At 45.7% G+C, this 25542-nt stretch overlaps 1 protein-coding gene across 2 annotated transcripts in view; it reads right to left on the bottom strand.

Annotated features, from left to right (window-relative positions):
• Positions 1 to 1099: 1099 nt before the first annotated feature.
• LOC129820215 (ribosome biogenesis protein bop1-like) overlaps positions 1100 to 25542 on the bottom strand; it is an 87264-nt gene continuing 62821 nt past the window's right edge. For both annotated transcript variants that reach the window (XM_055877223.1, XM_055877224.1), the window contains exons 6-16: positions 25132 to 25233; positions 24281 to 24493; positions 23840 to 24001; positions 23608 to 23688; positions 22945 to 23014; positions 10164 to 10296; positions 9604 to 9784; positions 3344 to 3635; positions 2961 to 3045; positions 2707 to 2814; positions 1100 to 2173 (exon numbers count right to left, since the gene is read on the bottom strand). In XM_055877223.1, coding sequence (XP_055733198.1) covers positions 2020 to 2173; positions 2707 to 2814; positions 2961 to 3045; positions 3344 to 3635; positions 9604 to 9784; positions 10164 to 10296; positions 22945 to 23014; positions 23608 to 23688; positions 23840 to 24001; positions 24281 to 24493; positions 25132 to 25233 — 1581 coding nt within the window. In that variant the 3' untranslated portion in view covers positions 1100 to 2019. The remainder of the gene's footprint in view (positions 2174 to 2706; positions 2815 to 2960; positions 3046 to 3343; positions 3636 to 9603; positions 9785 to 10163; positions 10297 to 22944; positions 23015 to 23607; positions 23689 to 23839; positions 24002 to 24280; positions 24494 to 25131; positions 25234 to 25542) is intronic.

Here is a 25542-nt window from a genome sequence, read left to right as displayed (position 1 = left end):
CCAAAAGTAGTGCTTCAGAGACCTACGGGCCATGGCCAAAAGTAGTGCTTCAGAGACCTACGGGCCATGGCCAAAAAGTAGTGCTTCAGAGACCTACGGGCCCTGGCCAAAAGTAGTGCTTCAGAGACCTACGGGCCATGGCCAAAAGTATTGCTTCAAAGACCTAAGAGCGCTGGCCAAAAGTAGTGCTTCAGAGACCTACGGGCCCTTGCCAAAAGTAGTGCTTCAGAGACCTATGGGCCATGGCCAAAAGTAGTGCTTCAGAGACCTACGGGCCATGGCCAAAAGTAGTGCTTCAAAGACCTACGGGCCATGGCCAAAAGTAATGCTTCAGAGACCTACGGGCCATGGCCAAAAGTAATGCTTCAGAGACCTACGGGCCATGGCCAAAAGTAGTGCTTCAGAGACCTACGGGCCATGGCCAAAAGTAGTGCTTCAGAGACCTACGGGCCCTGGCCAAAAGTAGTGCTTCAGAGACCTACGGGCCATGGCCAAAAGTATTGCTTCAAAGACCTAAGAGCGCTGGCCAAAAGTAGTGCTTCAGAGACCTACGGGCCATGGCCAAAAGTAGTGCTTCAGAGACCTACGGGCCCTGGCCAAAAGTAGTGCTTCAGAGACCTACGGGCCCTGGCCAAAAGTAGTGCTTCAGAGACCTACGGGCCCTGGCCAAAAGTAGTGCTTCAGAGACCTACGGGCCCTGGCCAAAAGTAGTGCTTCAGAGACCTACGGGCCCTGGCCAAAAGTAGTGCTTCAGAGACCTACGGGCCCTGGCCAAAAGTAGTGCTTCAGAGACCTACGGGCCCTGGCCAAAAGTAGTGCACTACATAGGGAATAGGGTGTAATTTCAGGCAAAGGCTCTGATAAGAGCGCTGTGTGTGAGTGTGATAGAAACACAGGTGTGCAGTGTAGCACAGCACAGCCCTGACAGAGACTGATCTATAATCCACCACTTTGTGATGGCTCTCGTCTGGGGCTGAGATGAGCAGGAAAACCCACATCCCTGGTTGCATTTATTTCAGAGGTTGAGTTCACCCTCCCTGACCAGGCGATGCAAAAGAGAATGAAGAGCGAGACTCAAACAAAACACACTTCAGACACCTCAGGGAACACCAGTTTTAATTATAAAGAAATACTTGTAGCAGACAGACAAAGTTGTCGTGAAAAGCAGTCAGAAGGTTTTACAATTCAAAAGAGGTTAAAAAAGGCTTATATATCGTAACACTAGTCTGATGTCATTGACAGTAGTCCTCGGGAACCTCAACTGGACATCCATTGCGTACACGCAGAGATTTACACATATACTTATAGAACAGGGGCCTTCTGGGGGCCCACAACAGCTTTGTTCTCCATAGTTGTTTCTATTGGCAAGTTCCTTCTCTGGATATACAGTATTTTTTGTCACAGGGGATGTCTGAAGTATCCAAGCATTAGTGGTTCCACTCTTATGCGCTGCTATGAGGCAGCTGTACAGAACAGCTACAGAGACAGAAATGGGCTTTCCTGCCCAGTCCAGATTTGACTTGTTTTTAACGGTCTCAGTTTCACTTAGCGAGAGAGAGATTATGGCTGTGTGGTTGGTGTTCGGTGTTCTCTTAGCTTGGACAAATACTAACATGGCTACTAAACATGAGGATAATATGCATGATATCAGGCACTTGATTGATTCTTCCCTCAGGGATAGCCATCAGAGGACAGGGGAGGAGTCTAGGAAGCATCTTAAATACACACATATCTCAAAATCAGCCTCTGTTGGTCATTTGTTTTCAGGTGAAGCTGCAGGTTAAAACAAGCTGCGGTCAGGTACTTCAATGTGGTCTCTGGCTCAAGTCAAACCATGTTCCCTACATAGTGCTCCACCCACATAGTGGCCCTGCTCAAAAGTAGTGCACCGTCTAGGGAATAGGGTGCCATTTGAGATGTAACCGGAGGTATCCCTATTTCCTATATAGTGCACAGCTTTTGTCACTATATAGGGAATATGGAGTAATTTGACGTAACCAAGGTGACAGTAGAGATGGTTTAGGTGAAGAGGCGGATGGTGGCATCGGCCCCTGAGGAGAACACCCAGGGCTGGGTGGGGTGGAAGGTCACGTCTAGGACCCCCAGGTCGTGGGTGATCTGGTGACCCTTTAGTACCTTGACTGGAACAATGAGAGGGTTCTGGAGCAGGTCACTGTGAGAGAAAGAGAGAGGTAGGGGAAGAGGGAGAGATAACGAGAGAAAGATAGATGGATAGAGAGATGAGTTATGACATCAGAACACTGCAGAATATGGAACACAGACAATATTCTAAAGTGACTTTCTTCATTCAAATGCCGTTGAGGGTTATACTGTCTAAATAAAAAGGTACAATACAGGAAATAGTCTGTACAATAGGCATCGACATTTAGGCGAGTTGAAAACGGGCCAAAAATAACATTCCATCTTTGGTTGTAATATAAAGAGATCTAATTAGAGAGAGACTGATGAAGGGGTTGTATGGAGAGATGTTGCCCTTACGGTACACGCTTCATTACCCTTACTAAAATAGATGTTTATGACCTAACTGGCTCTATGGTTGTGGATATGTGATGGAGGACAGCCAAAAATGGCTTCAGAGACATTGAGAGAGAGAGAGACTTGAGAGACAGACAGAAGAGAGAAATGAGGAAGATTAAAGAGAGAGAAGAGGTAATATTGTATTGTACAGTAGGTGTGATGACTTACTTGTAGACCATGCCGTGACAGATGATCACACTGCCATCATCAGCACCAGAGGCGAATAGGGGGTAGTGTGTGTGATAGGCCACGCCCCTCAAAGCCTTCTTGTGGTGCCTGGGACAAAACAGACAAAAAAACCTTCAGAACCACTAGAACACAGATCTTACGAACAACCATCCTTTAAAAAAAACCATGGTCACAAAATATGATTCATTGTCAATAATTCCAAATGAATAAGTGAATGGATGGTGTTCACTCACCGCAGCATCTTGTAGGGTTTGGTGGAGAGGTCCAGATCAAACCAGGCCAGTCTGCAGTCATAGCTGCCACAGATCAGGTTATCACCTGACCAGGAAGATTAAGGAGGGAAATTTAGATATGGGTCAGAACAACTCAATATCCTGGATTCTCTAAGTAGCCGTAGATCAAAACATATTTAAACAATTTGATCCAATATGACAGTGGTCCAGATATTTCACTCATCTCAGACTTCTCTATCGATCATATTAACACTTTGAATCCCTTGAGAATGAACTTCAAATCAAACTTTATTGAAAGTGCATTTCACCTTCTCTCCACACCCTTTACAGTACAACAGAATTATTCTCTGAGGGGGACCTGTGACCTCTGGCGAGGCACTAACCTCCTGGGTGAATGGCCATGCTGGAGATCCACTTGCAGTTGGTCATCAGCTTCTTGGTCAGCTCTTGCTTGATGAGGTTGTAGATGCGCACGTAGCGCTGCGTGGCCACGAAGAAGTAGGGCCGCAGCGGGTGGAAGGAGACGCACTGCACCAGGCCCTTGTTCTTGCGGAAGGGGTTCTGCGTCCGCCGCTTGCTCACCTGGTGGATGAGCACCTGCATGTTGTTGCCGTTGTCAGGCATGACGCTGGCCAGGTAGTCACCCTTACCGTGCCAAACTACCTGCTTCACTGCCTGGAGGAGAGAGGGAGAAGGAGAGAGAAGGAAGGAGGGAGAGAGAGAGAGAGAGAGAAGGAAGGAGGGAGAGAGAGAGAGAGAGAGAGGGAAGGAGGGAGAGAGAGAGAGAGAGAGGGAAGGAGGGAGAGAGAGAGAGAGAGAGAGGGAAGGAGGGAGAGAGAGAGAGAGAGAGAGAGGGAAGGAGGGAGAGAGAGAGAGAGAGAGAAGGAAGGAGGGAGAGAGAGAGAGAGAGAGAAGGAAGGAGGGAGAGAGAGAGAGAGAGAGAGAGGGAAGGAGGGAGAGAGAGAGAGAGAGAGAAGGAAGGAGGGAGAGAGAGAGAGAGAGAGAAGGAAGGAGGGAGAGAGAGAGAGAGAGAGGGAAGGAGGGAGAGAGAGAGAGAGAGAGGGAAGGAGGGAGAGAGAGAGAGAGAGAGAGGGAAGGAGGGAGAGAGAGAGAGAGAGGGAAGGAGGGAGAGAGAGAGAGAGAGAGGGAAGGAGGGAGAGAGAGAGAGAGAGAGAAGGAAGGAGGGAGAGAGAGAGAGAGAGAGGGAAGGAGGGAGAGAGAGAGAGAGAGAGAAGGAAGGAGGGAGAGAGAGAGAGAGAGAGAAGGAAGGAGGGAGAGAGAGAGAGAGAGAGAGAAGGAAGGAGGGAGAGAGAGAGAGAGAAGGAAGGAGGGAGAGAGAGAGAGAAGGAAGGAGGGAGAGAGAGAGAAGGAAGGAGGGAGAGAGAGAGAGAAGGAGGGAGAGAGAGAGAGAGAGAAGGAAGGAGGGAGAGAGAGAGAGAAGGAAGGAGGGAGAGAGAGAGAGAAGGAAGGAGGGAGAGAGAGAGAGAAGGAAGGAGGGAGAGAGAGAGAGAGAAGGAAGGAGGGAGAGAGAGAGAGAGAGAGAAGGAAGGAGGGAGAGAGAGAGAGAGAGAGAAGGAAGGAGGGAGAGAGAGAGAGAGAGAAGGAAGGAGGGAGAGAGAGAGAGAGAGAGAGGGAAGGAGGGAGAGAGAGAGAGAGAGAGAGGGAAGGAGGGAGAGAGAGAGAGACAGAGAGGGAGGAGGAGGGAGGGCGACAGAGAGAGAGAGAGAAGGAGGGAGAGAGAGAGAGAGAGAGAAGGAAGGAGGGAGAGAGAGAGAGAGAGAGGGAAGGAGGGAGAGAGAGAGAGAGAGAGAAGGAAGGAGGGAGAGAGAGAGAGAGAGAGAGAGGGAAGGAGGGAGAGAGAGAGAGAGGGAAGGAGGGAGAGAGAGAGAGAGAGAGAGAGGGAAGGAGGGAGAGAGAGAGAGAGAGAGAGGGAAGGAGGGAGAGAGAGAGAGAGAGAGAAGGAAGGAGGGAGAGAGAGAGAGAGAGAGAGAAGGAAGGAGGGAGAGAGAGAGAGAGAGAGAGAAGGAAGGAGGGAGAGAGAGAGAGAGAGAAGGAAGGAGGGAGAGAGAGAGAGAGAGAAGGAAGGAGGGAGAGAGAGAGAGAAGGAGGGAGAGAGAGAGAGAGAGAAGGAAGGAGGGAGAGAGAGAGAGAAGGAAGGAGGGAGAGAGAGAGAGAAGGAAGGAGGGAGAGAGAGAGAGAAGGAAGGAGGGAGAGAGAGAGAGAAGGAAGGAGGGAGAGAGAAGGAAGCAGGGAGAGAGAGAAGGAAGCAGGGAGTGAGAGAAGGAAGCAGGGAGGGAGAGAGAAGGAAGGAAGCAGGGAGGGAGGGAGAGAGAAGGAAGAGAGAGGGAGGGATAAAAAGAGAAAGGAGGAGATATTACTACTTACTATACATGTTTTATAGTGCATCTAGGACTACAGCTAAGGTACATTAATCCAATGATAAACTCTCCAGACACTTCAAAATCTCCCTGCAGTTATTTTAGCTTCTATTAGTATTGTAGGCTTTCCAAATGCCATAAGCATTCTGTGACAATAAAATATATATTTGTTTTAATTGGGGAAAAAAATAGAGAACTCTTATATTTCTTTCCATTTACTTGAGGAAAAAGGTTAACCACAATCTAATCCGGTTTTGCCAATCCTGAAAGGCCTCCAAGCTACAGCTCACATGTTAGAACGTTTTTGTCTTTTCCCCAGTAAACCTGTCTGAACGTCATCACAGCGGTTCACAGTATCTCCATTGGAATATGTTTCTATCTGGTATTCAGGGGTCCCTGTGACTTATACCATGGTCAGGTTCCTAGGGAGGTACTAGATAAACCTTGGTCAGGATCCTAGGGAGGTACTAGATAAACCATGGTCAGGTTCCTAGGGAGGTACTAGATAAACCATGGTCAGGTTCCTAGGGAGGTACTAGATAAACCATGGTCAGGATCCTAGGGAGGTACTAGATAAACCATGGTCAGGATCCTAGGGAGGTACTAGATAAACCTTGGTCAGGATCCTAGGGAGGTACTAGATAAACCATGGTCAGGATCCTAGGGAGGTACTAGATAAACCTTGGTCAGGATCCTAGGGAGGTACTAGATAAACCATGGTCAGGATCCTAGGGAGGTACTAGATAAACCATGGTCAGGTTCGTAGGGAGGTACTAGATAAACCATGGTCAGGATCCTAGGGAGGTACTAGATAAACCATGGTCAGGATCCTAGGGAGGTACTAGATAAACCATGGTCAGGTTCCTAGGGAGGTACTAAGGATAAACCTTGGTCAGGTTCCTAGGGAGGTACTAAGGATAGCCTTTACCTTGAGGAAGGTTAGGGAAGGGCACTAACTTTAAAGTAGTCATGATAAGGGTTGGGTGGGAGTGAATGAGTGAGTGAGGGTGAGTTGGGTTAGGTAGGGACTTAACTTGGATTGGGAGTGTTTCGGGGCCTTACTTTGGTGTGGGTGAGGCAGGGCTTTCTTTCAGACAATGACAGATAAAAAAAAAAAAAAACTTGTCCTAAAGCTCAAGTAACACCATTTTCACATCACTGCATGATGCAATGAACCACTTAAAATGCATTACTATATTTTATAACATAAAGAATAAGACCAAATGTAGGCTAAACTCTGCCTTTAGGATCTTTGCATATTCAAGCCTGCCTCAAAATACAACACTGCCCCTTTAATAAGGCTCTCCTGGAGGATGGTTGGGCAGCCTATAAAATATTGAAACATTTACAACCCAAATACTTTCTATATCTTTATAAAATAATTCCCTCCTGGGCTCAGAATTAATGGTGTCCAGTTGTCCCTGGATTTTTTGGGGTCTACGGGGGGAAAAAAGACTCAGATCGAAAATTCATACAACCACTGCACATAAACTGTAAAAAGAAAGAAATAAAACAATGAGGCTGATGCAAAAGATCAGTCCTTTTAGTTTAAAATATTGAAAGTTGTATTTATTCATATTATAAACTCAACAACACGCACATGACTGTAGGCTATACGCAAATGTTTCAAAATGTAAGCAGTGGGAAAACACTGTTCTCAAAAATACACCAAACGCAAGAGTAATATGACTGGGATTATCACCAACTAGCATGGGTCCCTAATATGACTGGGATTATCACCAACTAGCATGGGTCCCTAATATGACTGGGATTATCACCAACTAGCATGGGTCCCTAATATGACTGGGATTATCACCAACTAGCATGGGTCCCTAATATGACTGGGATTATCACCAACTAGCATGGGTCCCTAATATGACTGGGATTATCACCAACTAGCATGGGTCCCTAATATGACTGGGATTATCACCAACTAGCATGGGTCCCTAATATGACTGGGATTATCACCAACTAGCATGGGTCCCTAATATGACTGGGATTATGCCTTTTGCTGTCGGACAATAAAATAATATTGATTTGAAAACCCAACATGAGAAAAATGCTGGTTTCTATGGCATATTAAGTATTTATAAAATAATTCCCCAAAAATGTCTAGGATCGTATTTTTGCTAGGCTACTTTGAAACAAGGTAAGACACTTCATAAAACGACAGAAAACGTTGAGGTTTTAAACAATGAAGTTAATGATTAAATAGTTTCAAAATGCTGACCGTCTTCGATCAGACTCAAGGTGGGTGATGTGCGGTGCGCCACAGGTACCGTCCTTTATTCTCTAGCGACCATTTGATATGAACAAACCACACCTTGAGTATTTTAACAGAATCGAGCCTTTAGACGTCAACGTTAATTATCCTTCATTATATTTGTAAAACATGACTGGCTTTAAGCATATATTTATGTAGGCCCTAATTAAAAGGCTCATTAAAGTTATGCTACATTTTCTGGCGCCTCCCTCATGTCAGCATGGGTTTGGACATGAGGCTGTAGGCAACATGCATATCACCTACACTTTACCTGTAGGCTTTCTGATCAGAGTAATTGTTTGATATTGTGATGTCATTTTTTTAAAACTTGGCCATTCGGAGAATTTAAATCTTTATTCTGTCCAACTTTTTTTGTGCTTTACCCGGACAAGAGGACAAGTGTTAATGTCGAGCCCTGTGAGAATGAGTCTGTGAGGGTAGGTTCAGGACTCTTACCTTGGGGTGGGGTGAGGGTTAGTCTGTGAGGGTAGGTTCAGGACTCTTACCTTGGGGTGGGGTGAGGGTTAGTCTGTGAGGGTAGGTTCAGGACTCGTACCTTGGGGTGGGGTGAGGGTTAGTCTGTGAGGGTAGGTTCAGGACTCTTACCTTGGGGTGGGTGAGGGTTAGTCTGTGAGGGTAGGTTCAGGACTCGTACCTTGGGGTGGGGTGAGGGTTAGTCTGTGAGGGTAGGTTCAGGACTCTTACCTTGGGGTGGGTGAGGGTTAGTCTGTGAGGGTAGGTTCAGGACTCTTACCTTGGGGTGGGGTGAGGGTTAGTCTGTGAGGGTAGGTTCAGGACTCTTACCTTGGGGTGGGGTGAGGGTTAGTCTGTGAGGGTAGGTTCAGGACTCTTACCTTGGGGTGGGGTGAGGGTTAGTCTGTGAGGGTAGGTTCAGGACTCTTACCTTGGGGTGGGGTGAGGGTTAGTCTGTGAGGGTAGGTTCAGGACTCTTACCTTGGGGTGGGGTGAGGGTTAGTCTGTGAGGGTAGGTTCAGGACTCTTACCTTGGGGTGGGGTGAGGGTTAGTCTGTGAGGGTAGGTTCAGGACTCTTACCTTGGGGTGGGGTGAGGGTTAGTCTGTGAGGGTAGGTTCAGGACTCTTACCTTGGGGTGGGGTGAGGGTTAGTCTGTGAGGGTAGGTTCAAGACTCTTACCTTGGGGTGGGGTAAGGGTTAGTCTGTGAGGGTAGGTTCAGGACTCTTACCTTGGGGTGGGGTGAGGGTTAGTCTGTGAGGGTAGGTTCAGGACTCTTACCTTGGGGTGGGGTGAGGGTTAGTCTGTGAGGGTAGGTTCAGGACTCTTACCTTGGGGTGGGGTGAGGGTTAGTCTGTGAGGGTAGGTTCAAGACTCTTACCTTGGGGTGGGGTAAGGGTTAGTCTGTGAGGGTAGGTTCAGGACTCTTACCTTGGGGTGGGGTGAGGGTTAGTCTGTGAGGGTAGGTTCAAGACTCTTACCTTTGGGTGGGGTGAGGGTTAGTCTGTGAAGGTAGGTTCAGGACTCTTACCTTGGGGTGGGGTGAGGGTTAGTCTGTGAGGGTAGGTTCAAGACTCTTACCTTGGGGTGGGTGAGGGTTAGTCTGTGAGGGTAGGTTCAGGACTCTTACCTTGGGGTGGGGTGAGGGTTAGTCTGTGAGGGTAGGTTCAAGACTCTTACCTTGGGGTGGGGTGAGGGTTAGTCTGTGAGGGAAGGTTCAGGACTCTTACCTTGGGGTGGGGTGAGGGTTAGTCTGTGAGGGTAGGTTCAAGACTCTTACCTTTGGGTGGGGTGAGGGTTAGTCTGTGAGGGTAGGTTCAGGACTCTTACCTTGGGGTGGGGTGAGGGTTAGTCTGTGAGGGTAGGTTCAAGACTCTTACCTTGGGGTGGGTGAGGGTTAGTCTGTGAGGGTAGGTTCAGGACTCTTACCTTGGGGTGGGGTGAGGGTTAGTCTGTGAGGGTAGGTTCAAGACTCTTACCTTGGGGTGGGGTGAGGGTTAGTCTGTGAGGGAAGGTTCAGGACTCTTACCTTGGGGTGGGTGAGGGTGAGGCGGTGGCCATTGTTGTGCTCCGGGCCCTCAGACAGAGCCCACGTAACAGCCTGCTCCTTGTCCTCCTCTGGGGGCTCATAGGAGGTAATCAGCTGGTCTGTGGAGCTCACCACCAGTTTGTCTCCCAGAGCTGGGTTCAACAGCAGCACTGTACTCTCACTGAGGGAGAGAGGGGGGGGGGAGTGATAGGGAGAGAGAGACCAAGAGAGAAAGAGTCAGAGTGACAGTGGACTATAGGACCCTACAGGGTTATCTCGAAGTTAGGTTGCTAAAGTCACGATAATGTCACAGCAGTAAAGAGGAAAAGTCCTCTCAAAGTTTGTTGACAGCGGCATCAGTAGTACCACATACTAACAATTATAAACTGGTTGCAGTGGTTATTGGTTAACCTCTGAAACTACACTATGAAATCATTCGGTCTGTGAACACACAAAGTATACTGTATGTTCAGTGATGAAGACACAGAGGAGAACTCAGGACATAGGAAAGAGTGGAGCAACCATTAGGAGGAAAGAGACTGTTGGAGGAAGAGACTTACAAGCACACAGCCACCAGGCAGACGGCCGGGTTGGGGTTCCACGCCACGCTCTTCACAGCTCCGCCCACCTCCAGCGTCTTCATGCATCGCCCAGTGTTGACCTCCCAGAAGCGCACCGTACAGTCGTCTGAGCCTGGAGGGAGAGAGGGGTCAAACGTCAGACCACCAGAGACAACAGGGGGCCCATAACAGCAGTGTGTGTGACTGTGTGCCCTGGCAGAAAGTGTGGTCTCTGGACCCCAGGCCTCGTTGAGTTACCACAGCGTGAAAGTGTTAAAGTAGCCCATAAATAAACCGGGAGAGCTCAGAGGCTAGCATGCTGACTAACCTATATGAGAGGGGATCACAAACTAATGGCACAGGGGTAGAGGGGGATTGGGCCTGGTTTGTGTCACAGCGTAGACAGGGGTTAGTTTATGGGAGACTGTACGCGCGTCCTAACTGGTATCCTATTCCATACGTAAGGCACTACTTCAGACCCTACGGGCCCTGGTCAACAATAGTTCCCTATATAGAGAATAGGGTGCCATTTGGGATGGAGCCTGTGTTGATTAATAATAATAATAATAATGTGATACACAGTAGTGGTAGAAGTTCAGACATTACCTCAGGGTAATGTAGCTCATCTTTATATAGCAAAAATAGAACGTACGCCTCTTCAATACATTATCAATTAACTGTGTGTGTGTGTGTGTGTGTGTGTGTGTGTGTGTGTGTGTGTGTGTGTAAAGTTGTATGTTGTATGTTGTGTGTGGTTCACATGAGTTCAAAAGTGATCCGTTTGTGTGTATGGTTCACGTGTTCAAAAGTTATCCGTGTGTGTCTGTGTGTATAAGCAGCCATACAGAGGAACGGTACAGATTTCCTGGGCTGCCCATCAGCTGAGTGAAAACAGACGCTCTTCCTGAACGCAGCTCTCGCTCCCTCGCTCTGCCTCTCCTCTCCAACTGCCTGTGAAACCACCGCCGCTGCCTGACACATCATTGGCCGATCTGGACACACCAAGGCCGCGCTCCAATTCACCTACATCGTACGACCGTATGTGCTGCTCTGGTAAAAAGTAGTGCACTATGTAGGTAATAGGATGCCATTTAGGACTAATGCCTTCTAGGAGTAAGTGCAGTATCACTGGAGAGCACTGCCAAAAGATAATTTTCATTCAGGTTGACATGTTTTTTCTTTGTCATAATGTGTCTACTAGCCATGGAGCAGTCATATTCAAGTTCTATATCCGTCGTAGATCTTTCTAGAATCCTTGGCAACCTCCTGTACTGGTCTGCTTTTGCTGTTTGGTTTGCCACCACACCTCTGTTAGGAGCCAACGGAGCACTGACATTTCTAATATACCTTTTCTTTGGACAATACTTTGGCATGAATGAACCCCTGCTTATGTTTGTCTCCCTTTTCCTGTTAGGGGGTTTGTTTGAGAAAGACAGAGTGGGAAAAAAAGAGGTCCCAATCAATACCACATCTCTCCTTACTGCTGGCACACAATAAGGAAAACTGTGAACCCGCAGGCACTACGCAAACCAACCACCTTCGATAACACAACCGATGCTATGCTACTCCAACGTATGAGCGGGAGGCAGTAGTAAAATAAAAAGTCTTATTTTTAATTTTATACCTGCATGCTCCATAAACACATAGAAAACAAGGGGGGGGGGCGGGGGGAAGAGGCTCCAGACCGGAGGGTGGAGTGTAATAACTCGAAAAACCATAATCACTTTTAAAGTACTGAGCCCTGCGGCAGCGACGGATATAGAACTGGAGGGACAGGCCCGACCCGGCCCGGCGAGGTTGTGTCCAGCTTGCGGTTTAGAGAGAGAGTATGAGCGCGAGACCAGTCCGTCTGGCAGCGCATAGCTGTGGTTCAGCCGGTGGATTGGCCGAAGGGTCGAGGGAGTCGCATGTGGACACATTGGAAACTCAACACTTGTGTTTGAGGAGAGGGAGAGGTCTAAGGCTGTAAAACTGGGTTAAGAACTCTCCTCGTCTTTTCTATTGAGGGGACTTACTTAAATTCGAGGTCAATGTCAATGGTTTACTCTGAAATACATAGCTGGGGCAGATCCAAGAGTTTGGAGTGCGCTTACTCACTTACTTGAGAATACGACAAGGATATATTTTTTTTTTTGGGGGGGGGGGCTATGGACATCAATCTGACATAAATACAAGGCTGTGTCACTGGACAGGATAACAACATTTAGCAAAATGGACGCGTGGTTTGTAACATCAGAGCACAGTTCAAGGCACAGTGGACGAGTGCAAACCACAATGTAAGTCAACAGACAAGAGCAGCGCTATTGGTCAGCACGATCAACTGACTCCAGGCGGAGGGAATGACGGACTGAGGACTTTCTAGGGCACCTTGGTTTGAAAGTCATGTAGCAACAGCATTATTCTTCTACCGAGAATCAATATACCGGATTTTTGACATGGTCGTTTGCATTGGGGCGTCAGATTTTTTGTTGTTGCCCAAACCTAGCTCAAATTCTAGATATCGGATTAAAACGAGGCTACAGTGACAATTAGGCTCATTTGGACTGAATGCATTTGTAGGGGCAAAAATGTATTAAATTCACAATGTATCACTCACAACACGATGTGCTGACAATGCTAACATCTTTACAGACGAATCTTATCTAAACCTGGGTGGAACTCGGTTGCTGCGCAACAGTAGCAGCTAGCTAGTAATACGTTAGAAGGCTAGTAGCTAGCTAGTTATATTTGGCTATAGAAGGTTTAAATCAAAGGACAAACAAATAAGCTAGTGAAAGTCATTGGCTGCCATTATAGCCAGTTAGATACACAAAACCTTTGGAAAACTGACATGCTAATTTATAAAACATTTACACACCAGAACAGACGTGTCGCTGTTTGAAGATCCATTGATTCAGTACGCTCCCTCTGTCAATTACATTTTCTTGATGTCACTATAACTTACTTCAAATTCGCAGACTTACCAACACAGTGTCAAGTTACTTTTCAATGTGTTCCATGAAAACCTATAACTTAGTTGCTATCCACAAGTAAAAATTAGCAGGGGTGCGGGTTGCACAAGAAGCATTCAGGTAAAACATCAATGATAATTGATTGCTTGCGCGACCTGTTGCCAGTCCTCTCCCAAAACGGCATGCTTGCTAACTTGGTTAGCTATGTGATTAAATGAAACTGTTTTCAACAAATCAACTGTTTGACGCCCCCCCCAACAAGAGAAATAAACGTTCAAATCAGTACTGAGTGAATTAACAAACACTTTTTGTCATCACCGGACTGTCCATTTAAATAGTGTTAAAGTAGACGTAGCCATAACAGGGTTTGTAACGGTGAGCGTCACCACCGTGGGTTCGATAACATGGCTATTTTGACTCCCGTTCCCCACACACAGGCGCGCACATGCAAAAAAATTATAAATGAAAATGCAATGCACGGTCTGCGCTTATTTGAATGTACTATGTGTCTCTTAAAAGTGTGATGTGTACTAGTACGCGCGTCTTGCTACTACAGAGGACAGAACAGTGGACACCAACTCTCAAGGAAGACGTTGTCCTCATCCGTCAGATACACGCCATCCCTACGGTACAAATGCACGCGATAAATTGCACAGGTTGTAAACAATCCTTTTCAGGCGCCACTTTCTGTCATTTGAGAAGCTAAGAAATGTGTCAAGTTGGCCCAAGTGGAGCTGACAAACGACCTATGCTTATTAATATGCACACAGTACATTGCACACTATCAGTATGTATGTTCTGTTCCAAATCTGTGAGTACTCCCATCTGTTTTCATATTTGTACTGGCCTTGTGGGAATTTGTGCTCTTTTAGTGGAGTTGGACAGCTGTGGAAAGGGGGATACCTAGTCAGTTGTACAACTGAATGCATTCAACTGAAATGTGTCTTCCCCATTTAACCCAACCCCTCTGAATCAGAGAGGTGCTAGGGCTGCCTTAATCAACATCATCGACTTCCAGGGAACACTGGGTTAATTGCCTTGCTCAGGGTCATACCATATTTATACTGTTACTGACCATATGCTCCTACCCGCCAGGCTACCTGCCACTGTGTACAGCATTACTAAGAACGTTTGTAGATTAAGGATTTACAACACCTATCCAATGTCAGTTTTGTAAATATGTATTCTGTTTTGTACTTGTCTAATGACTTTATTTTGTGTCAGGAGTTACCAAAATTGCTATTGATGAGCCACAGGTTTATGCAGGCTTTTTTGTTCAAGCCCAGTGCTACCACACCTGATTCTACTACTCTGCTGTTCACCGAGACCTCGGCTGTAGAATCTGGTGTGGTAGAACTGGGCTTGAACAAGAAAATCTGCATAACCCTGTAGCTCTTCAATAGCAAATTGTGGCCATCCCTGAATTGTACAGTGCCGTCGGAAAGTATTCAGACCCTTTGACTTTTTCCACATTGTTACATTAGCCTTATTCTAAAATGTATTACATTGTTTTTTACCCCTCAAATCTTCACAATACACCGAAAAAAAAAAAAAAAAATGTAGCACTGAAATCTCACACTTACATTAGTATTCAGACCCTTTACTCAGTACCTTGGCAGCGATTACAACCTTGAGTCTTCTTGGGTATGACTTTACAAGCGTGGCACACCTGTATTTGGGGAGTTTCTCCCATTCTTCTCTGCAGATCCTTTCAAACTCTATCAGGTTGGATTGGGAGCGTCACCGCACAGCTAGTTTCAGGTCTCTCCAGAGATGTTCGATCGGTTTCAAGTACGGGTTCTGGCTGAGCCACTCAAGGACATTCAGAGACTTGCCCCGAAGCCATTCCTGAATTGTGTTGGCTGTGTGCTTAGAGTCATTGTCCTGTTGCAAGGTGAACCTTCACCCCAGTCTGAGGTTCTGAGAACTCTGGAGTAGGTTTCCATCAAGGATGTCTCTATACTTTGCTCCGTTCATCTTTCCCTTGATCCTGACTAGTCTCCCAGTCCCTGCTGCAGAAAAGCATCCCCACAGCAGGATGCTGCCACCACCATGCTTCACCATAGGGATGGTGCCAGGTTTCCTCCAGACGTGATGCTTGGTATTCAGGCCAAAGAGTTCAATCTTGGTTTCATCAGACCAGATAATCTTGTTTCTCATGGTCTGAGACTCTTTAGGTGCCTTTTGGCAAACTCACAGTGTGCTGTCATGTGCCTTTTACTGAGGAGTGGCTTCCGTCTGGCCACTCCACCATAAAGGCCTGATCGGTGAAGTGCTACAGAGATTCTTGTCCTTCTGGAAGGTTCTCCCATCTACACAGAGGAACTCTAGAGCTCTGTCAGAGTGACCATCCGGTTCTTGGTCACCTCTCTGACCAAGGCTCTTCTCCCCCGATTGCTCAGTTTGGCCAGCTCTAAGAAGAGTCTTGGTGATTCCAAACTTCTTACATTTAAGAATGATGGAGGCCACTGTGGGCTTGGGGACCTTCAATGCGGCAGAAATGTGCTTGGTATCTTTCCCCAGATCTGTGCCTTGACACAATCCTGTCTCGGAGCTCTACGGACAATTCCTTCGACCTCATGGCTTGGTTTTTACTCTGACATGCACTGTCAACTGAGGGATCTTTATATAGACAGGTGTGTGCCTTTCCAAATCATGTCCAATCAATTGAATTTACCACAGGTAGACTCCAATCAAGTTGTAGAAACATCAAGGATGATCACTGGAAATAGGATGCACCTGAGCTCAATGTCGAGTCTCATAGCAAAGGGTCTGAATACTTATGTAAATAAGGTATTTTTCTTGTTTTTTAATAAATTAGCTAAAATCTGTTTTTGCTTTGTCATCAGTTTACTGATTGCTTACATTATTATTTAATTATTTTGCTTACCTTTGTAAAATCAGTAGTTAATATGAAATAAATACAAATAACTACATTATTTCTGTTGCCATTTGTTGTATAATCCAGTTTTTTTCTGGATCAAAAAGGGCCTTAGGTGGTGGGCATGGCAGTGTGTGCAGCAGAACTTTTTAAAACCTTTTAGAGGCCCCCCATATTTTTTAAAAGCCATTTTTTCAGTTTTATAGTACATTTCAAAATTTCTACACATTCTACCACGTCGCCGCAATTCTATGCATTTTTCCATGGCTAATGCGGTGTTCTTTTGCTCAAACGTAAAAATCAATACGGTTAAATAAATTGTTTTTTAAATTTAATTCCTCTGATTGTTTAGCTTTTATTTTGGCGGATCTTATAAAACAATATATAGGTCCATTATCTTTTCTACATACTTTTATTTGTTTTTTGTCTTAAGTTTACACTTAGTGTTTTTCCATAACAACGTAGGCTGCCATATAAACCAGCCCAATGGTTTATATGGCAGACAAATCCCTGGTATCATCACATTTCAATGTAAAATCCATAGACATTAAAAACAGAAAACTAACTTTTAAGTGAGAAGTAGGCATTGGTCTGAAGCTGAAAAATAAAGGACATTTTACATGAGCACCACCCATGTGCTACGAAAAGTTTTCAAAGACACAGCTTTGACCCACAGTAGCTATGTTGGTATATTGTACTTCCAACCATGTGTAGGCAGGTTGCTTAGGATTTAAACCTTCACAAAACAGCTTATGTCAATATACATACACTTTTGCCCTCAGAATAGCCTCAATTCGTTGAGGAATGGGACTCTACAAGGTGTCAAGCATTTGACAGGGATGTGGCCCATGTTGACCAAAGTTGTGTCAAGTTGGCTGGATGTCCTTTGGGTGGTGGACCATTCTTGATAGACATGAAAAACCCAGCAGCGTTGCAGTTCTTGACACAAACCGGTTCGCCTGGCACCTACTACCATAACCCATTCAAAGGCACTTAAATACATTTGCCCTGCCCATTCACCCTTCATGTCTCAAGGCATAAAAATATTTTATTAACCTCTCTCCTCCCCTTCATCTACACTGATTTGAGTGGATTTATCAAGTGACATAAGGGATCATACCATTCACCTGGTCAGTCTGTCATAGAAAGAGCAAGTGTTCTTAATGTTTTGTCCACTCTCTGACAAGGACCCTCACAGAAACAGTCAACTAACTCACAAAAACATGACAATCAGTTAGTTATGGTACCATCTTGGTAGTGGTGCCGCTGGTGGGTGTTATTTCCCTCTGGTTCTCAGGGCTGTGTTCTTCCTGTTGTGGCCTCTGTCCCTGGGCTGCCCGCCTGGGACGGACCACTCACATGTCCACAACCAGCCCAGATAATTTGCAGTTGTGTTCCAAAGCAACACTTGTGTGTTCTTTTACAAGAATGACTAGCTATATTCAGCTGGGTTTGATGTTGTGGATAGGAGAAAGAGAGAGACAGAGAGAAGGGGACTAGCTAGGGGAGTTAACCTAGCCTTAGTGTCTATGATGTCACAGGTCCTTCAAAACAAAATGTGAGGTGCCAGCTCTGGCCCAACAAGATGTGGTTAGTAAAAGGCAGGCTACATTTCTATGAGACAAACCTGTTCCATACATAGGATTCTGTAGTTCCATAAAAAGCCAGTGACATTCTAATCCCAACCCAACCAGCGTGTAAAGGAAGGCATTCCGTCCTGCCCGGTCATAACCACCAGGGAAGGGTTGAAGGTTGCGTGTTCAGCCCAGCCAGAGTTCAGAGGGAACGCCACCCGCAGGGCTGGAGCTGGAGGAGCTGCCACCGCACCAAGTTACCCATTGTGGCCACATCATTAGTATGGAATGTTGAGCCGGGAACACCAGAACCCCAGTTTGTTTACTGCTGGGAGTGAGGGTGTGAATATACAGTACACAGAGTCAAGCCCGAGTCCAACCCAGGATGATCAGTACAATGTCCCACGTCTGTGTCTCATAACACTATATTCCCTCCATCAGTGTTTCCCAACCCTGGTCCTCCAGTACCCCCAACACTGCACAGTTTCGTTGTACCCCTTGACAAACACACCCCATTCAACTCACTGAAGGCTTGATAATTAGTTGACAAGTTCAATCAAGTGTGCTTGTCCAGGGTTACAATAAAAATGTGTACTGTTGAGGGTACTCAAGGACCAGTGTTGGGAAACACTGCCCTACACAGTGCACTACTTTTGACCAAAGCCCTGTGGTTGTACCTATGGGCCCTGGTAAAATGTAGTACACTATATAGGGAAGAGGATTCCACTTGGGACTCAGACTATACCGGTTGTAAGAGGTTTGGAATGCCTCTTAGCATTTAAAAAAATGGCATACTTATAAAGTGTATAAAAGTCACTCCAGTCCTGAAGAAGAGAGGGCATGCTGGGTGTGGGGTAGGTCATCGTCATGTTTTACAGTTTTGGACGTCTCCAGAAGAATGTATGACACAACCGACAAATGATTTCACAGCATTACTTTGGTTTCCTGTTACAAGTGTTTTTTTAAAACTTATTTTTTTTTTTACATGGGGACATTGTCTGACTGTTTTTACTGCTGTTGGCCTTGGTAGCTTCTTCGTAATAACATTTTCCAACTTTATCGTGGTTGAGTTAGTGAGCAGTGAGTACGGGCTTGGTGTGGTGGGGTTGGAGTTAGCCCCCTGCGCTAGCTAGCACTACCCCAGACAGTCCCCTATTTGGAGACAGGGTGGGTCAAAGAAACAGCCATCATTAAAAAGCACCACACACTGATATGGAATGAATTATCTGTCAACCCTCACACAATAGGAAAACAAATTGAAGAAGGGGGGAGCTGCAATTCCTGGGAGGTTGTCAACTGCAATTTTTACTGTGGGAAAGAGGGTTTTACAACTGGTTTAATATATTTTACAGCAATACAAAAGAGTGGCGCTGACTGTAGTGGTTTTGCATATGGGCCTTTATGAATCCTTTATTATGGACGGCTTAACAGATATTGCCACTAAATTGCTGCCAGGCAGCCTCGCTCACTCACTCTATCCTTCCTTCTTCACTTCCCTCTCCCGTCTTTCTCTGACTAGCCCACGTCACCCCTCTCTCACTCCTTCATTCACTTGGAGGGCCTGGTACTAGTGTAAACGGAAATGTAATCAAAACAGGGGTTATTGCCACCATTTTGTAGTCGTCCCTGTAGGCGACTGTCCAGTCTATTCAGTGCTGATATTAAACTACATACCATACAGTAAAACATCCCTACAGTATGACTATGGCTTGGGGAATAGAGATTTCCATGGCTGTCATAGAAGAGTAAGGCCAGGGAATAAAGTTCTTAAACAACATGTAAAGGGTTTCATATGCACAAAAAGCTTATTTCTCTCAGCACACATTTGCTTACATCCCTGTTAGTGAGCATTTCTCCTTTGTCAAGATAATCCATTCACCTGACAGGTGCCATATCAAGAAGCTGATTAAACATCATGATCATTACACAGCTGCACCTTGTGATGGGGACAATAAAAGGCCACTCTAAAATGTGCTGTTTTGTCACACAACAATGCCACAGATGTCTCAAGTTGAAGGAGCATGCAATTGGAATGCTGACAGCAGGAATGTCCACCAGAGCTGTTGCCAGAGAATTGAATGTTAATTTCTCTACCATAAGCCGCCTCCGTCATTTTAGAGAATTCGGCAGTACGTCCAACCGGCCTCACAACCACAGACCACATGTATGGCGTTGTGTGGGTGAGCGGTTTTCTGATGTCAACGTTGTGAACAGAGTGCCCCATGGTGGCGGTGGGATTATGTTATGGGCAGGCATAAGCTGACAACGAACACAATTGTATTTTATTGATGGCAATTTGAATGCACAGAGATACCGTGACGAGATCCTGAGGCCCATTGTCGTGCCATTTATCCGCGAAGGAAAAGTGTTGCGCTGCAGGAGGGTATTGGTCACACCAGATACCGACTGGTTTTCTGATCCACACCCCTACCTTTTTAAATATATATACACATATACACAAACTGCTCAAAAAAATAAAGGGAACACTGAAATAACACATCCTAGGTCTGAATGAATGAAATATTCTTATTAAATACTTTTTTCTTTACATAGTTGAATGTCCTGACAACAAAAGCACACAAAAATGATCAATGGAAATCAAATTTATCAACCCATGGAGGTCTGGATTTGGAGTCACACTCAAAATTAAAGTGGAAAACCACACTACAGGCTGATCCAACTTTGATGTAATGTCCTTAAAACAAGTCAAAATGAGGCTCAGTAGTGTGTGTGTGGCCTCCACGTGCCTGTATGACCTCCCTACCATGCCTGGGCATGCCTCTGATGAGGTGGCGGATGGTCTCCTGAGGGATCTCCTCCCAGACCTGGACTAAAGCATCCGCCAACTCCTGGACAGTCTGTGGTGCAACGTGGCGTTGGTGGATAGAGCGAGACATGATGTCCCAGATGTGCTCAATTGGATTCAGGTCTGGGGAACGGGCGGGCCAGTCCGTAGCATCAATGCCTTCCTCTTGCAGGAACTGCTGACACACTCCAGCCACATGAGGTCTAGCATTGTCTTGCATTAGAAGGAACCCAGGGCCAACCGCACCAGCATATCACAAGGGGTCTGAGGATCTCATCTCGGTACCTAATGGCAGTCAGGCTACCTCTGGCGAGCACATGGAGGGCTGTGCGGCCCCCCAAAGAAATGCCACCGCACACCATGACTGACCCACCGCCAAACCGGTCATGCTGGAGGATGTTGCAGGCAGCAGAACGTTCTCCACGGCGTCTCCAGACTCTGTCACGTCTGTCACATGTGCTCAGTGTGAACCTGCTTTCATCTGTGAAGAGCACAGGGCAGGGCGCCAGTGGCGAATTTGCCAATCTTGGTGTTCTCTGGCAAATGCCAAACGTCCTGCACGGTGTTGGGCTGTAAGCACAACCCCCACCTGTGGACGTCGGGCCCTCATACCACCCTCATGGAGTCTGTTTCTGACCATTTGAGCAGACACATGCACATCTGTGGCCTGCTGGAGGTCATTTTTCAGGGCTCTGGCAGTGCTCCTCCTCCTCCTCCTTGCACAAAGGCGGAGGTAGCGGTCCTGCTGCTGGGTTGTTGCCCTCCTACGGCCTCCTCCACGTCTCCTGATGTACTGGCCTGTCTCCTGGTAGCGCCTCCATGCTCTGGACACTACGCTGACAGACACAGCAAACCTTCTTGCCACAGCTCGCATTGATGTGCCATCCTGGATGAGCTGCACTACCTGAGCCACTTGTGTGGGTTGTAGACTGCGTCTCATGCTACCACTAGAGTGAAAGCACCGCCAGCATTCAAAAGTGACCAAAACATCAGCCAGGAAGCATAGGAACTGAGAAGTGGTCTGTGGTCACCACCTGCAAAACCACTCCTTTATTGGGGGTGTCTTGCTAATTGCCTATAATTTCCACCTGTCTATTCCATTTGCACAACAGCATGTGACATTTATTGTCAATCAGTGTTGCTTCCTAAGTGGACAGTTTGATTTCACAGAAGTGTGATTGACTTGGAGTTACACTTAAACAACACAATGTTCCCTTTATTTTTTTGAGCAGTGTATATATATATACATATATATGCTGTTGTGCAAATGGAATAGACAACAGGTGGAAATTATAGGCAATTAGCAAGACACCCCCAATAAAGGAGTGGTTCTTCAGGTGGTGTATGTATATATATATATATACACACACACACACACACACACACATATATACATACATATATATATACTTACACACGTATATATACACATGTGAATATATATTTTTACACACACACTGATTTCATTATATGAACTGTAACTCAGTAAAATCTTTGAAATTGTTGTGTTTATATATTTGTTCAGTGTATTTCATAAATGTATATTATTCTCAATACGTCCTGAACTTTTCATACTGTACAGTTACTACAATAATTTACCTAGTCACTGGCTTTTGTCCTAGTGCTGAGTAAAGAGTTCAAATCTCCAGTCAGCAATACCTCATGACTGTGGAAAGACAAAGCCACCTTCATTTTATATGGCTGGGGCCCTTACTTCATATCTGACATTGTCCCCCAGGCTCAGAACATATTAAACTGAGGGAAACTAGCCAACACTGAGTGAGCAATCTACAGACCCTCCTTCCCTCACCTCCATGTTATTAAGTTCACATCCATGTCTATCAAGTGTTAATGCTTTGAATCGTACGTTGTTTTCCTGGTAAGAATCTGTAGTCAATGTGTATAATTACATCTACTTCTAACGGCTACTCTTCATCACCAAAAGGAGAACAATTAGGGATGACTTTCTACATCAGGGATCCTCAACTGGCGGCCCGTGGGCCAAACTGGTTTTCAGAGACAATACATAAGACTGTATAAACACCAGGAAATCAGCTGTAAGTGGTTTTAATTTAGGAACACTTCCCACGGCTGAATCTAGTTGATGATCCCTGTTCAACATAGTACTAACATTCACAACCCAAGTAAAGCCTACTGTTCTCTGACTGACCGTGGAGAACAGCCAGCTAGCCAGAAGTTAGAAAAGACAAAGACTATTTAAGTCTAAGATGGATGAGGGGAAAAGGAGACCAGCTAGGAAGCTATCTGTGATTGATTTATCCTGTTAGATGTGTGCCAGGCAGTAAGTATGGCCTGCCCCTGTGTCTCTCTCTCCCTCCCTCACTGACACTGCCTGGAACACACAGTCATTATGACATCATGGCTCACACTTTCGGGCCGATTTAAGCGGTCAGTTAACTACTGACTCAGGCATAATAAAGAAATGGAGTGCCAGCAAGACAGTTTGCTACTGACTAAGAAAAAGGCAAACTGATGAGCTAGCCAAACGGCAGCTGAGTCAGAGATGTTACTACATCACATGAAAGATGAATAGGGAGTTAACACTGACCTGAGACCAGCCATTGGCCAGTGGGAGACGCACTGATGGAACGCACCAGACTGGTGTGGCCAATGTACACCTGTTGAGAGGACACATCATTATGATTGGTACTGACTTAACTTACTTATTTAGGATCATCATCCCCACCATGTGACATAGCAAGATTTTCTGACAAATACATGGAAGTCTTCCATCTCAGGTAACTCAAGCTAGCAGTAAAATCAGATTTAAAAAACATTAAAGAACATCTCAAAGAGGACTGTGAAAAGACACACACACACTATTCTTAGTAATGTAGTATTGTAATGTAATAATGGAGAAATGTACATTTGTATAATGCACAATGTTTTGTTTGATGTAATGTTGTTTCTCTGTTTGGATCCCAGGAAGTAGCTGCGGCCTTGGCAACAGCTAACGGGGATTCTAATGAAATAATAAATGATCCTGTATTTTAAGGCTTATCCAGAAATGACAATTAGACCAAACAAATAAGCAATTTCCTGAGAATGGTGCTGGATCATCTGACATAAAAAAAGGGGACAAGTTGATGAAAAAGCTTTAAACAAAAAAGGTTAAAATCCAGGCATGTCACATGATTGCGCAACATACAGGACCTTACAATGAGGGACATTTCCAATCAAATATTCCCAGCAGTTCCAGTGGTTGACCTACCAGGGACATGGTGGTGGGGAAGGGCTGCAGGTCCTTGGGTTTGGGCAGCTTGGGGATCAGATCTTCTGGATTCACATTCACCTGTGGAGACCAAGTGAGATGAATAGAGTTGAGAACCACCCAATTGAACGGACCATAGATGGGTCCTTCAAAATGACCTGCTTTTCTTTATGAGCATCTTCAAATCAATGTCCTATTTATCCAGACATTCAGGCAGGGTCTGTAGTCTCACCCTCATCTTGCGCTGGCGGGGACACAGGTAGAGGTCGAGGCAGCGTTCAAATCGCTCGTGGATGAAGCGGGAGAAGGCGGGCACGGCCCTCAGACAGGAGTGTTTCTGGGGGAGGAACGGGAGCTTCCTGTCCTCTGCATCCTGCTGCTCCCACGCCATTCTCTGACATGGCGATAAAGAACCAATGGTGGGTGAGTATACTAACGACTGGCTTGCATACTGGTTAATGATTGGTCTGTGTACTGTGACTATAGTTACAAGGAGGGAACACGGGACCAAAATTCTACAGTTGTTCTATGCTACCAATTGATCTGCTACAGTTCAATTTTAGCCAATTACTAAGAGAATGCGGTAATTCATGTGGTTGCAAAAAAATATCTGTCCAAGTATGTGTGTGCAGCCAAGACTTTCATAATTACGCATAATGAATGAACTATTTACCTCTTCCTCTGTGAGAAGGTATTCAGGCGGGGGGTTGTAGGACTCCTCGTGTCCAGGTAGCCTCATCTTGGGTGCAGGGACGTGCATCTTGTGGCGCCCTAGGATGGCGTTGGGGTCCTCCTTGGCCCACAGGTCGTAGTACTGAGGGGTGCTCTCTTTGGGCTTACGGGGCTTGATCCAACCCATCTTTATGGCATGGACCAGCTTCGAAACCTGGGAGAGAGAGAGAGGACCACAGTAGTGGTGAAACTTAAGTGTGTGTGTTCCCACAAATAATAATAATGTCAAAAAATTAATAGAAGGTATCGGTTAGTTAATAGAGCTACGGTTTATAATACAAGGGGGGTCTCTAATGGTATTGGTGGGTTAATAAAGCTACGGTTTATAATGCAAGGGGGGTCTCTAATGGTATCGGTTGAATAATAAAGATACGGTTTATAATGCAAGCGGGGGGTCTCTAATAGTATTGGTGGGTGAATAAAACTATGGTTTATAATGCAAGCGGGGGGGTCTCTAATAGTATTGGTGGGTGAATAAAACTATGGTTTATAATGCAAGTGGGGGGGGTCTCTAATGTCTGTAAGCCTCCAATTTCAGAATCCCCATTTTAACAAAATGTCACCTTTGCTTGCACTTCAACTATGAGGGGATGTGGGTGCAGTTAGGAGTCAAACTGGAGGTAATGTGAGCATTTTCATTTTACTCCCACTATTTACTGTTAATATAAATACAGATTTACAGCATAAAACATAGATGTGAGTGAGCAGAGAGAGAAGAACAGAGGGGTATTGAGGGTGGGAGAGAGGAGGCACAGATAGACAGAGACACAGAGAGAGAGAACGAGAGAGAACCTTCTCCTTCTCTATGAGCGAGGGAATGAAGCTCCGTTTGTCCTGGGGCCTGTTGGTCACCGGATGGATCATGACCTCGTTGGTGAAGAAGTCCACTGACGGCTAAAAGAAAAACAGAGTTCATGAGAGCGAAAAGGAGAGAGATATATATCAAAAGCTGTGGGAAGTTTAATAGACAGCCCAATTGACTGAACTAGAATCATTGGACCACCAAAGGCTCAAGACAGGTAGCAGCTGATGACGACATGACTGACTGCCTGGGATTTTTCTTTATTTTACAGTTCTGGTTGAAAAAGTTGAAACACTTGTTTTTGCTCCTGACAATTATTATTATTTTTTTTACATTGAGTTATTTGGCAAGTGCTCTTATACAGAGCGACTTACAGTAGTGAGTGCATACATTTTCATATA

The sequence above is a fragment of the Salvelinus fontinalis genome, chromosome 22 (genome assembly GCF_029448725.1).
Source record: "Salvelinus fontinalis isolate EN_2023a chromosome 22, ASM2944872v1, whole genome shotgun sequence".
NCBI lineage: Eukaryota > Metazoa > Chordata > Actinopteri > Salmoniformes > Salmonidae > Salvelinus > Salvelinus fontinalis.
This window is presented reverse-complemented; position numbering and strand designations above follow the sequence as displayed.